The 13,162-nt window shown below is 37.6% G+C and overlaps 1 protein-coding gene across 6 annotated transcripts in view; it reads left to right on the plus strand.

Annotated features, from left to right (window-relative positions):
* Nucleotides 1-294: 294 nt before the first annotated feature.
* AKAP7 (A-kinase anchoring protein 7) overlaps nt 295-13,162 on the plus strand; it is an 81,066-nt gene continuing 68,198 nt past the window's right edge. For 5 of the 6 annotated variants that reach the window (XR_004591701.3, XM_087887105.1, XM_034418812.3 and 2 more), the window contains exons 1-4: nt 357-797; nt 6,627-6,764; nt 8,818-8,963; nt 12,635-12,771. Coding sequence is in view for 5 of the 6 variants with exons in the window: in XM_087887105.1 (XP_087743231.1) it covers nt 509-797; nt 6,627-6,764; nt 8,818-8,963; nt 12,635-12,771 (710 nt within the window). In the remaining variant the exon portion in view is untranslated. Of the gene's footprint in view, nt 798-6,626; nt 6,765-8,817; nt 8,964-12,634; nt 12,772-13,162 lie in introns of all 6 variants that reach the window. The other variant, XM_034418813.3, reaches the window with a different exon arrangement.

Here is a 13,162-nt window from a genome sequence, read left to right on the forward strand (position 1 = left end):
GTTAAACCTTGCTCTGGTTAACAGGGGTGTGTGTTGCCACCTCCAATAAAGAGCAGCTATGGCGGGAATTACACATTATTGTGGCTCAAGAATATTATGCAGATGCAGTCCATATTCCACACCAAGAACTCTGGTTATTCAAAGAATACAACAGAGAACCCCCGAGAGGGTGAAAGAACAATAGCTGGGTGTTATTTTCACACGAGTAACACGCGATGCAAAGTTGCAAACCGACCAGAAAGGCCTAACGCCGTTGACTCCCAATAAACATTCGAAGCGGCGTCACAATGCCCCGCTCGCTCTTTCCCCTCGTTTCGAGCCCCCTCTGCAAGCTTGCGTTGCATGCTGGGACTCGTAGTTTTCCCTAAAATTAGACGTGCGTGGGGGTGGGGTGGGGAGCAGAATTGTGTCTGCTCCGCCGATTGAACGGCAGTGACCGGTGGAGTTTTCCTTTGACTCCTCCGTTTTTCCGTAGGTGCTCGGGAGAAGGCGAGAGAGAGCCCGGACTATGATATCGAAACTGCCGCGACTTCTTTTCCGGACTGTCCGCTCCGTTCGCTTCGCCGCGGGGGCAGCTGGGTCCTCTATTCCCCAGATCCCCTGGGCGCCCCCAGAGGTGGGACGGGGATCTCTGTTCTCCGGCGCCGTTATGGCTGCACAGGGATCCTCCCCTCTCCGGGCGGATTCCCAAAGGCTGGAAGCGAAGGAGGAGGAGGAGGAGGAGGAAGCTGGGCGAGGAGGAATAGGAGGAAAAGTTCAGCCTCCAACTGCGAGCAAGCAGTTGTCACAACAGATCGGTGAGGAGGAGATAATGAATGCTAGCCACGGCCCCAAAGCCAAGAGAGGAGCGTCCGGCAGACCCACCCTCCTATTCAACTTTTCCTTTCTTAACGTGGGAGGTGGTGGGGGGGGGCACACTTCCATTTTGCCTCTCACAGTTTGGCAGTGGCAGATAATGAAACCTCCCTTCCTCGTCTAAAACTTGTGCAATGTTTTGTTCCGGCGCTTAGTTAACCCAAAAAGGGAGCTCGGTCATCATAAGGGCATCAGAATCTCTCTAGAGCAGTGGTTCCCAACCTTTTTTTTTTTTTTGGCCATGCCCCACCTAAGCATCTCTAAAATCCTTTTAAAAAAAATATTTATTTGCATTTATAGTTAAAAGGAAAACAAAAAAGAACAAGACAGAACAAGACAAAAAAAAAAGAAAAGAAAAGCAAAAAAAGAAAGTATAAGAGAATATAAACAATACATTGGTAAACCAATATTTAACATAAATCTGTACAATAATAAATTCATAATACAGTCCAGAGGAGACAGGACGACCTATTTTATACTTATAAACTAATCAAATCTATCCAACCTCACTCTACATATGCAATACAGTATTTTCAATATATACGCTTGCTTATATTAATCAGACTGCTGTCTTCTGTTTAGCAACTCTAAAATCCTGATCCCCCCCCCACATATAATTCTTCAAAAAGTGACTCCTGCTCATGCGGAGGAAGCCTAAAATGCCATTAACTTGGTTTAAACAAGGTTCCAATTGCCCCCATTAAAAAATCAAAGTGCCCTCTTGTAGGGCGTGGGCTCCACGTTGGGAACCACTGCTCTAGAGAGACCACCCAATATGAGAAAGAATAATTATGAGCGTTCCCCAAGTATTATGAATAATTATTCCACAAAAGGGATGATAATCCTGCTAAAAGAAATCAACGAATTGGGCTGAGAAGACTTGAGTAGAAAACCTTGCAAGGATCTTATTTGAGTCCAATTCAAACTTCTGGATGTTATACAGACATGTCCCCCTTTGCTTTCTTGGCAAGAGTACAAAGTGACTTGCCACTGTCATCTCCTTTAAAAAAAAAATCAGTCTAGCTTGCTATCCGGATGTTTTCTGATGGCCTCTTTTCCAATTTAGTGACCAAGTCTAATCCTGCTACTGGTTTATCATGTAACTGGCAGCTGGAGGTTACCACTAGGAATGGGAGTTATGATGGGCTTATTGAAGTGTAGTAAGTCAGCATTTTAAATGCATAAACATGCCGCTATTTATTAACCCATGCTTTTTAAGCAAACAGTTGATAAGGGTAATAAAATCTCAATTTGAACAATTTTTCTGTGCCCCAGATTGGCACAGAAAGTAAGCAAAGCTTTAGAAGTCACTGCATTTTGTTCATTAAGTCACCTTTTGGTTTACATGTATTACTTCATGTGGGCATTTTGTTCTTTTTTTAGTGGGCATAACACATGAATTGATTTTCTTTCACCGTATGTTTATCTTGTTAGAGAAATTTGACTAAAACTTGGTGGTATGTGATAAACTTTATGGGTCAATATGAAGTTGAATTTTGTATCCATGTTATTCCATTATCTCAAACGGTTTTAGTTTGCATCAAAATTACAGATGCTTTTTGTGGCCCTGCCCTTCCATTTTCTCATAGAAACCAATTTACTGAGGGAAATTAAAAGTGTCTTATCTTTTAAATCCACTTAGAAAGCAAAGTGATATTAATATCTGGACTGCTTTAACAGCTGCCAGCAAGTCAGGCTTTGTAATAGATTTTTAATACAGTTTGGGGGAAAGGTGAGGTGCATTCATATTTACTACCTAATACAGCAATTATTCAGGTACAGGTAGTTCTCAACTTACAACCGGTTTAGCACTGGTTTCAAGTTACAACAGTACAGTATTGAAAAAAACTGACTCGCACTTACAACTTTCACAGCATCCTCATAATCATATGATCAAAATTTGGGTGCCTAGCAACTGGCAAGTATTTACAATGGTTGTAGCATCCTGGGGTCATGGGATCACCATTTGTAATCTTCCCAGTTGTCTTCTGACAACCAAAGTCAATGGAGAAAGCCAGATTCACTTAATAACCATATAATTCACTTAATAACCACAGTGATTCGCTTAACAACCACACAAAAAAGGTAAAACCAGATATGGTTCAATTAACAACCACTTTGATTAGGAACAGAAATTGTGGTCGTGAGTCAAGGGCCACCCGTATTAAAATGTTGCCTGTTTCTTAGTTACAGACAACCAAAACAGAGTACTTTTCTTTCATTGAGTGATACTGAAAACTGTTCCAAAAAAATATTGTACAATGCAGGATATGCTGACATAAACCCTAGTTCCTAGTTAACAACCGGTACTCTCAAGGACAGGTATGGTAGCACAGATAATGAAGAAATACCTATCTTGGGAGATGCATGGGTTGAATCACGGTATATTTTATTATGCTCCTAATATTTGTGATTAGCATTTGATTCTACTCACAGATCCAGGTAGTATAGCTTCATCAAAGCCTATCTGAAGCGTTCCAGAGTTCAAAATTTCTAATAATTAAGGATTACATGCTTCTGTATGCAGTAAGAACAACCTTATTATAAACCATATGTTGACTATTCCTGAGAGTGTGTTTGTATTTTAGAAATTGAACATTTATGATAGAATCTGGTTTAAATCGCTTTTTCTCAGTAATAAGGAACAGAACAGCCTATGAATCTTTGCAGTAGATTCTCCAGGTCAAGCTCAATTCCTGATGATATAATGAATAGATTCTTATGATTTTATTGGTAACAGTCCCAGATGTGGTTTGCCATAGGCATTTTCTAATGTGTTGTTTTGATTTCTCAATCTAGTCTACATCTTTTGTATTCCCTAGATGCCTTCCATTCGAATAGTAGCCACACCCCTGCTTCTCCACAATTAAAAATGCATCTTCAGTTTGAAAACAAGGAAAGAACAGTATATTCTGTGAAGTCCTAGGCGTACAGTACTCAATTAGAGATTATCATTGTTTTATAACAATACGGTCATAGAGTTGAATCATTGAGGCTATTCAATTCAACCTGCAACTTAAAGCTTAAAACTTAAAACTTAAAGGAAACTTAAAGCTTTTCAGTCCCTGACACTATCAGAAAATGAGAGCAAAAGCTTTCAATATTAGAGGTATATAGATTGGATTGCAAAGTATAATTGGTCTTTTTTGTGAATGAAACTTTTACAAAAAAACCTATCTTTAATGAAAGCTATAGGGCAATAAATGACAATAACCAACTTACGTGTTGGAGTAACATATGATCTATCTATCTATTGTTGTTAACCAGCAGACTATCCACTCATGACTATGACTCACTTGTTTGTCTCATCCTTTTTTGATGATTTCCCTTGAGAGAAAGAATACCTGCCTCACTTGCTAATACGGCAAATCATTTTGTTCAGCAGTTTCTGCTTCCTTGTGTATTGATTATTCATAGCATTTATATTTATATAATGGCCAAACCACACATTTCTATGTGTTGCAAATGGGGCAATTAAGCTCTGATACAAAGCCATCAGGGAAATTCATCTTCCCTTTTTGTTTGTTTGTTTGTTTCATTAAATATTATCTTCATACAGGACCAAAAGTATCTGGTCAATAAAAGACAGTTGCCATAATAGCCCTTTTACTTGTAATAATTTTGGAAATTTAAGATGGCAAACTAGATTTGGTCAGTGATAGTGCACCTAAAAGGAACTGGTGATCTATGTCCCAATAAATTGCCCACATGGTGCCTACATTTGTAAGCTTTTAGCTGCCTGTCTAAAACAGAGCAACTGAAATTCATGCCTCTGATTTTGGGGCAGGCAATTTTTCTTCTCCCTTCCCCTCCCCTCCCCAGATAAAAAGGCACATTGTGGTTTTAAAACCATTAACCTGTTGAAGACAGGATTGTTCAGCTAGGATGTTCATCTTAGCATTTCATACAAGAGAAATCTTTTTTTCCCCCAATTGGTCGCCATCTAACAGCTATTACAATTTCTGTACAGCTTCCAGGAGCAGTTATCCTTTCCTTGTTTTTTGAACACTGAAGCCAATTAGCTTGTAATCAGGTGGCTTATCTCCCCTAGCGCTAGGGATGAGGTATCCAGGAAACACTATCCAGGACACTAATAATCTGGATGAAATGTTTGGGTTTTTTCACACTCCATCTATCAAGCCACTGTTTTCTTTTTATGTCTTAAGAATAGAATGTGCTCCTCTACTGCCAAATTCCCTCTGGATAAGAAGTGGAATACCCAACCTTGACAATGAGATGTGTCTTTCTGCAGTAATGGGAGATTTTTTTTTACTTCACTCTGAAATTCTTGCATGAGGCCCCAGAGGCCGTGTGAGAGCAGGTGAGCTCGAGTATAGAGGGTCTAGAGGCCTGGGGTCAGTGGTGGATTGCCCCCAGTTCGGACCGGTTCACAAGAACCAGTAGTAAAACCGACGGGAGACCCTGCCCACTGCCCGCACACGATCCCGTTGCGAACCAGTAGTAAAAGTAAGTAGAACCCACCCCTGCCTGGGGTGTTATCAGAAATGGCATGGCATATCACCTGTAGATTGCCATTACTGCTCTAGTGTAAAAAGCCTCAAGAAAAGAAAAAAAAGCCAAACACCAAAGAATTCTAAGCCCTCTTTTTTTTAAAGGTGCTAAACCAGGGGTGGTATTCACTTACCTTCGCTACCAGTTCGCAAATGGGAGCGCACGCACCACCTCCGCGCATGCACAGGGCCTTCTGTGCATGCGCAGAGCATATAAAACGGGACGTGATGGCAAGTGGGCAGAGCCCCCCGTAGCCGCCACTACCAGTTAGCCCGAACCAGATAGAACTGGCTGAATGCTAAACATAATATTTGTACAGCACATGGTATAATCAAAGTAGCATGGAATTCTGGAAAACACTTGAAGGATATATAAAAATATGGCTAATAAACTTAATGTAGTGATACGGAGCAAAACTTAAACATGTTAGGTCAGTTTATTGCTTTTCAGGATGGAATCCTGTGCTCATTTTTCCTAAACCCAGCCTTGGGGAACTCGGCAAGGTTTCCGAGATTCCCTAACAAATCTCTCTAAATCTGCTTAGATTTGCAACCTAGATCAAAATGAAAAACAATTCTCTCAATTCCTCTGTTATGTGGTTGTTTGATAAGCATCATTACAAGTCACTAAGTAATGGATAAGAATATAATTGAATCATGGCTTTGGGTTATGTCCATGTTTTGAGTTTATTTAAAAGTATGTGTCACACCTTTTATCGTAAGTTTCCCAAATAGGTCTAAATAAGAAATGAGCGAGAACCAATAAAATCTGAAGCCAAACAAGTGATAATATTGTTTCCATTTAACAGTTCCAGCTATGAGAAGCCTTTGAATGTATCTTGGCTGAATCATTTTTTTCAGTGCAGAACTGAGTCGCCAACCTTTCTTCACATTAATAGAACACTGTTAATAGCTTACTTAGCCATACCCAGAGAAATTTATTCTAGTTTCACAGCTTTAAAAATCAGAGCAAGAGAATTACTCTAAACTGCAGATTGTTATGAAAGACTTGAGTCAACTTCATCCCTTCAAATGAGGATCAAAATATATATGCATATCTCTTATTGCAATGTATTTAATGCTTTAAAAAGTCAGTTAAATGTGCAAACTGGAGAAATAAGCAAATGCTGGAGAACCTCTGATATTGTGCTTGAAAAACTGCCTTGTAATGAGCTTGTAGTCTAGGACAGAATTTTATTGGTGAAGGTTTAATCAGCCATGAAATCTAAAACCAAATTCATTGTATTAAATGTATTCCAGATGGAAAACAAACTGTCGAGTGCAAGAAAAAAGAACGGAAAAAGCAAAAGAAGAAACCATACAGCTCTAACAATGCAATTGATAACTTGATGGCGGAAATGCCATTTGCTGGAGCAGATATTGAACTTGAACTTAGCAGTAAGTTTAGTAGAATAGAACTCTGAAACTTCGTTAGATTGGATATTCACATTGTAGTTAAGCGAACAGGTACCATTTAGTCCAGATTTCTTCAAAAGAAAATTTCCCTAACTTTTGCCATTTCAAATTCCAGGTCTTTTTAATTCTCCCTTTCAAAATGGCTAGAGGTTTCCTTTTTCTGAAATATATTTGAATTCCAAGTAATTCAGCATAAGAATTCTTTCTATGAAGCAAAAGCTTGCTGCTTTCTAATGCTTGCTGGTGCTAACCTTGTAGGGAAATGCCACAAAAGGGCAATTTCAATAATGAAAAATGCAGTTAAAACATTTAATAAAGAAAGACGGATTGCTTTATTATACCAGAGGCAACTAACTAAAAGATTAAGTGTGACCAGAGTGTATGAACACAGAACTAATTAAAGCTTTAGGAGCAGAGCAGAAGGAAGTCTTAATAAGTACCCTGCAAAGGCCACCTGGAACCGAATGATGTTATAATTTGAGTTTTAAGTTTCAAAACATACAAAGCAAACAAAGAGTATGCTCACACAAGCACTCTGAAAAAATGACATGGATTTAAGGTGCCCCAGACAATACTGGAATACAATAATTTTGAAGCAACATTGTATGAGTGTCTCATAAAAGAAAAAATGAACGAACAAGTGCCCCTTTTGGAAACAAAAATATTTCCTAATTATCTTGACCCCACTATGTTTTATGTTTATAACAGGTAGAAACTTTTCAAACTTTGAATTTTTGGTGCTTTTTTAGCCACGACAAATGTTTGTTTGGGGCAGGCAGGAGATTTTCCCATTAATGTATTAGAGGTTGAATTGAGGGGAAAAACATTAGTAGGATTAAGCAAACTGGTACCAGATATTCTACGCTTTAGAGTTCTTAGTGGTCTCTTAGTTTGGTTGTTTGCTTACAGACATTTCATTACTTGACTAGATCATATCAATGCTAGGGATATGGAGTTTCCTCCCCACCATAGCTTGCCTACCAGTGTTGATGGGGGTGTGGTTTTCTCCTTGACAATTTCTTCATTTAGGGTATTGGTTTTTGCTAGATTGCTTGTCTTGAACACCGATGTGTACTTAAACACATCCTCTGCAGCAATCAACACCCAATTTAAGACCAGATGAGCGATCTAGCAGAAGGCAATAGCCTAATCAAGGAACTAGTAAAGAGAAAATCATATCCCCACATACGCTGGCAGGCCAAACTGTTGTATACAACAGGTAGCAAACTTCATGTTCCTAGCACTGGTGATGTTATCTTGTCGGGTAATGAAATATCTGCAAGCAAACAGCAAGCTTAGAGAGCACCAAGGAGGCCACAATTCAACTCTGAACTACACATATTCCCTTCTATTGGATTCTTGGCAGTAGTTATTGCCAGTACAGCCAGTGGCAAGGAATTAGTTATTGCCAGTACAGCCAGTGGCAAGGAATTTCAGTCCAAAATATGTAGAAGCTCCAGGTTTTTAATCCTGGACTAGGACCAGATTTATACTTAGCAGTGTTTTGTTGGATGTTTTAAACATTGAAAAAAGAGGGCAATGTGGCCTTTGTTTTTAGTTCTTCCTTCCTTCTGCACTCCTTAGCATTACTTCCAAGGGTGGGTGTCTATGGAGATTCTTGACCATCCAGGTCATGCGTGTCCCAAAGGTGCTTTCCAAAAGGCACCTGGACTTCCATTGTTTTGATTGAAGACATTTCGCTTCTCATCCAAGAACCTTCTTCTCAATTCTGCCTTTCAGTTCAGAACTAAGGAAGCTTCTTGGATGAGAAGTGAAACACCTTCAAGCAAAACAAAGAAAGTCCAGTTGCGTTTTGAAAAAGCACCTTTAGGACTTCCACTGACAGAGGAACATCTTGAACAGAATAGAAGTGTTATTGTTTCTGACTAAGAAAGGATGAAACTTTAGCATTTGGATTTGAAAATGAGGATAAAATAATGTCTGAATGGCCTTTTGATGTTGTATTTATCAGATGTTACGCATTGTTCTACTTACATGTGCTTACAGTATAATAACTCTTTTGCTTTCTATCCAGCCTCAAGCAAATCTAAACCATCTGTTAAAAAGAAGAGAAAGAGAATAGCAGGAAAGGGGAGTGAAGAAGACAGTACAATAATGAAGAAAAAGAAAAACCAAGACAGACCCAATTATTTCATTTCTGTTCCAATCACAAATCCAAAGGTTATATTTTTTTTTCTTAAAATCTACTCTTTTAGTAGCTAAAATGGCATACAGTTAATAAATCACAGTTTAGTTCTAATCACAACAATCTGTTTCATATTGTTGGCACAGGAATTCCACTGATTAAAAATCATGTTATCTAAAAAAGGCTCACCTATTCTGATTACAACAGTGACATCAAAGATAAATTTAATAAGAGGGTGGAAGGAGTGAGGAAAATAAGAGGGTAGTTTGAAAACAGGAAGATTTTTGAGAAATAATTATCTGCCTAACTAGCATTTTTTCTTTCCCTCATATTATCCGAGTTTGTATAACATGCTAGGTTAAAATATGGCTGGTGAGTTTGTTCTCAATGTTTTACTTTATAGTTTGTTGTGTTTCATAAGCCTAGGCAATTAGGATGATTCTCACAATTGTTACAGAATACAACTGGTAGAGTATACTTAGAGCTAAAAATACAACTAGCTGAAAGGATCTATTGAGTTATTTCATCTTGTAGAAAATAAGATCCTGATGAAGGAAGGCTCCAGTCAGACAAGGTACTTACAGTATCTGTAGAGTCGTGGTGGTGCAGTGGTTAGAATGCAGTACTGCAGGCTAAGTCAGTTCACTGCCAGGAGTTCGATTTTTACCGGCTCAACCTTCCATTCTTCCAAGGTCAGTAAAATGAGAACCTGGATTGTTGGGGCAATAGTCTAACTCTGTAAACTGCTTAAAGAGGGCTGTAAAGCACTATGAAGTCGTGTATAAGTCTAAGTGCTATTGCTATCTGGGATATTTCCTCTCTTAGCTGGACCTTTTCTTTCAACTCTCATGGCTGCGTACAGTATTCTAATAACTAAGATAATTGGTCATGTTATTTTATATATACCGTGTCTATAACCTGATTGTAAAGCATTTCTTATTACTCTTACCAGGAAGGCATGATCTGAAGAAAGCTGGAAAGTCAGTAATAGATGGATGGATATATTTTTTTAGGTTCCCCCACTTTAATCCCGACTTGAAATAATTTGATTACTGCTTTTCTTAAGTGTTGACCAAAATGACAGGGTGAACAGGCTAATCTTGAAAAGCTAATCGGGGTCAGATCTTGGACTCCCTGGATACATTCAGGGTCACAAGTTAGGTTGTAAATTTAAAAAAGACTTTCAGAAAAACATACTGGCAGATCACATCTACATTGTGGTCAGGAAACCCTGGCAATGAAATTTGCAAGAGTCAAGCTCCGTTCAAAGAATCAACTTTACAGTAAAATGAATACTTTTATTTGAGCCAGTTCTTTACCATACTATATAATATTCTTTGAATTTCTATTCCCCTTAAATTTGCACTCATTTGTTGTCATTTGGCGGCAATAGCCCTAAACTAATAGTTCTTAGTAAGCACAGTGATACAAGCAGTCCTTGACTTAACAACCATTCGTTTAGTGATTGTTTGAAATTAGAACAGCACTGAAAAAAAGTGACTTATAACTGTTTTTCACAATTACAACCGTTGGAGCATCCCGATGTTCATGTGATCAAAATTTGGCCCTTTGGCAACTAGTATTACATTGTCCTGGGGTCCTGTGATCACCGTTTGTAACCTTCCCAGTTGGCTTCTGACAAGCAAAGTCATTGGGGAAGCCACATTCATTTAAGGACCATATGATTCACTTAACAACTTTAGCAATTGGCTTAACAGTGGCAAAAAAATGTAATACAATGAGGCGCAATTCACTTAACTGCCTCAATTAGCAGTGGAAATTTTGGGCTCAATTGTGGTCGTAAGTGGAGGACAACCTATAGTTAGGCTTAACTCTACAAATGATCCATACTGTTGTTCTAGGCTTGCAGGAAAGAGAATCTTATGATGGGAATTAGGAGATACATTAAATTGAAACTGCAGTGTCTTGTTGCAGTTCCAGATATGATATTTGGAAACTTGTTTTTTATTAAAACAAGGCAGTTATGTTCATACACTAAATTGTAATTAATCTTAACTGATTTCTTTGACCTCGTCTTACTTCAAACCAAATATACTCGACTGAATATTATACTTTCCTGCTGCTTTCAGATCAGAAGGTAAATCATCTTGTAAAGTGTTTCTTAAGTTTTATTCAGAAGCTTACATGCAGCATATGAAAATGAATAGTTCAAATAGATAAAGTTGAACATAATGCTTAGAAATTTATTGGGATATAATTTTAGGGGAAAAAATGAACATTAATTATGAGTTATACACGCATCAAGTAATGATATCCTAAGTAAGCTTGGTCTTTATATTAAAAAGTTCTTCCAATTTAACAAATATAAGTAATATAATGAATAATTATTTGACTCTCTCTAAATATTATTTAGGCTTCTTTTATTAGAGATGTAAAAATGATGGCCTCATAATCCATTTTGCATGACTCTTAGAAATAGAGGTGGAAGAGACTATTTAGGTCATCAAGTCCAACCTTCCTATGCAGCATAAGGAGCCAAATTAAAGCATATTTACAATGCTTTTTGACAGTGCTATCAACTTGTCAAATATTGCAGGTACAGTTTACTTCAGTCTGAAGAATTCAGACTGTTAAATTACAGACTTACATTACAAAAATACTATTATGTAAATCCTAAATAGGTTTAAAAAATCCTCAATGAATATCGCAGCATTCTCTCCCTACATATTACAGCCCTCATTCTTTCCCATTATGTTAAATTTATCCCAGGCCAACAACAACAAAATGTACGATCCTGCTCACTGAACAGGGAAGCACCTTATTCATATGTTTTGTGAATCTCTAACCAATACTAATATCCCTCATCCCATTGCTACAGTTGATTTAACTTAGTGGAGTTACTCTATAATCCTGTAATTGTTTGCCAGACTCTGTACGAATTTAATGTCCCAGGCAGTGATGACTCAAGAACAATTAAACTCTTTATGTTGATGTGGTATTAAAATGGACTCTAATTCCTATATATACGGTATTAATATTTGAGGATGGGCTACATGTTCTCACTCCTAGAATTTCCAAGCTCGCAGTACCTGCTGTTAAAATGAGGTTGATGTAACACAGATGTTTTGTGATAATAGCTTCTTTTACTGCTTCAAATAGACTGGACATGCCATCACAATTCTCTTCAGAGAAAAAGCTAATACAGTCTGTCCTTTTTTCAGTGATTGTATTCATTAATCAATGTTATGATTGGATTTGCATGTTTTAATGGAAAATCTTACTTGCTGTAAGATTTCCTTTGCTTAAGATTAATATGAATGAAATGTTTATGAAAGCATATAATCGGGCACAAATGGTGTACAGTGACATGCTTTTGCAAGGAGAAACCATAACAAGATGTGACAGCAGGGTGCCATTTTATCCACTAATTATTTATTCCCCACTAGCTTCAAATTTACTGAAGCAGATTTAAAACTCCAATCAGAGAGCTGATTATATACTTGTCCACTGGAACAATTTCAAAAAAAATTCCATACACTGGACTGGTTTTCGGCATAAATCCCACTAAAACATAATGGATACTTTGCCTTTGTTGGTTGTGTTCTTCCATGACCCTACTGACTATTATATTTGCTTACCTAAAACTAAAATGCTCAATCTTTTTTTTCACTTTTTTTTTTGTTGCTGTTAATTGTAGTAATCTTTACAGTAATTTGGTTTTCTATGTGCTTCTGTTTTATCTTAGATTATAGATGGCATTCAGACTCTTCAGAACACAATTATACAAAAAGATAATAGGCTCTCCAAAGCAATGATTCATTATGGCTCTTTCCATGTCACCCTCTTAGTGATGCATCTGTCCAATGAAGAAGCAATTAGCAAGTATGTGTTTCATTCTGAAATCAAATGTTGTTTTAAAATCTGTTTTGTTTAAGATAGAACTGGAAAAAGAATGACAATTGAATAGGAGTAGAAACAATTATTAATTATTTTAACATTAATTATGACATTAATTACCTACCCAGTAACCATTGATACATTACTAATATGGATTTCTGTAGTCCAGGAGGGGAATGATTAGTTACTTCTAGAACTAACACATACTTAGTAACTATGTGAATTGATAGGTAGCCCTGTACATTAGTACTGTACGCATAAATAGTGACATTTAAATTTACCTGGTGATAGCTTAGAAATGGACACAATTAAATACTGAGATGAGCTTGTCTTTGAGATTCCCTAGTGGCAGTAAGAGCACTAAAGTGTCACTTTT

This window comes from Pantherophis guttatus, chromosome 1 (genome assembly GCF_059756535.1).
Source record: "Pantherophis guttatus breed Tessera chromosome 1, ASM5975653v1, whole genome shotgun sequence".
NCBI classification, from domain to species: Eukaryota; Metazoa; Chordata; class Lepidosauria; order Squamata; family Colubridae; genus Pantherophis; species Pantherophis guttatus.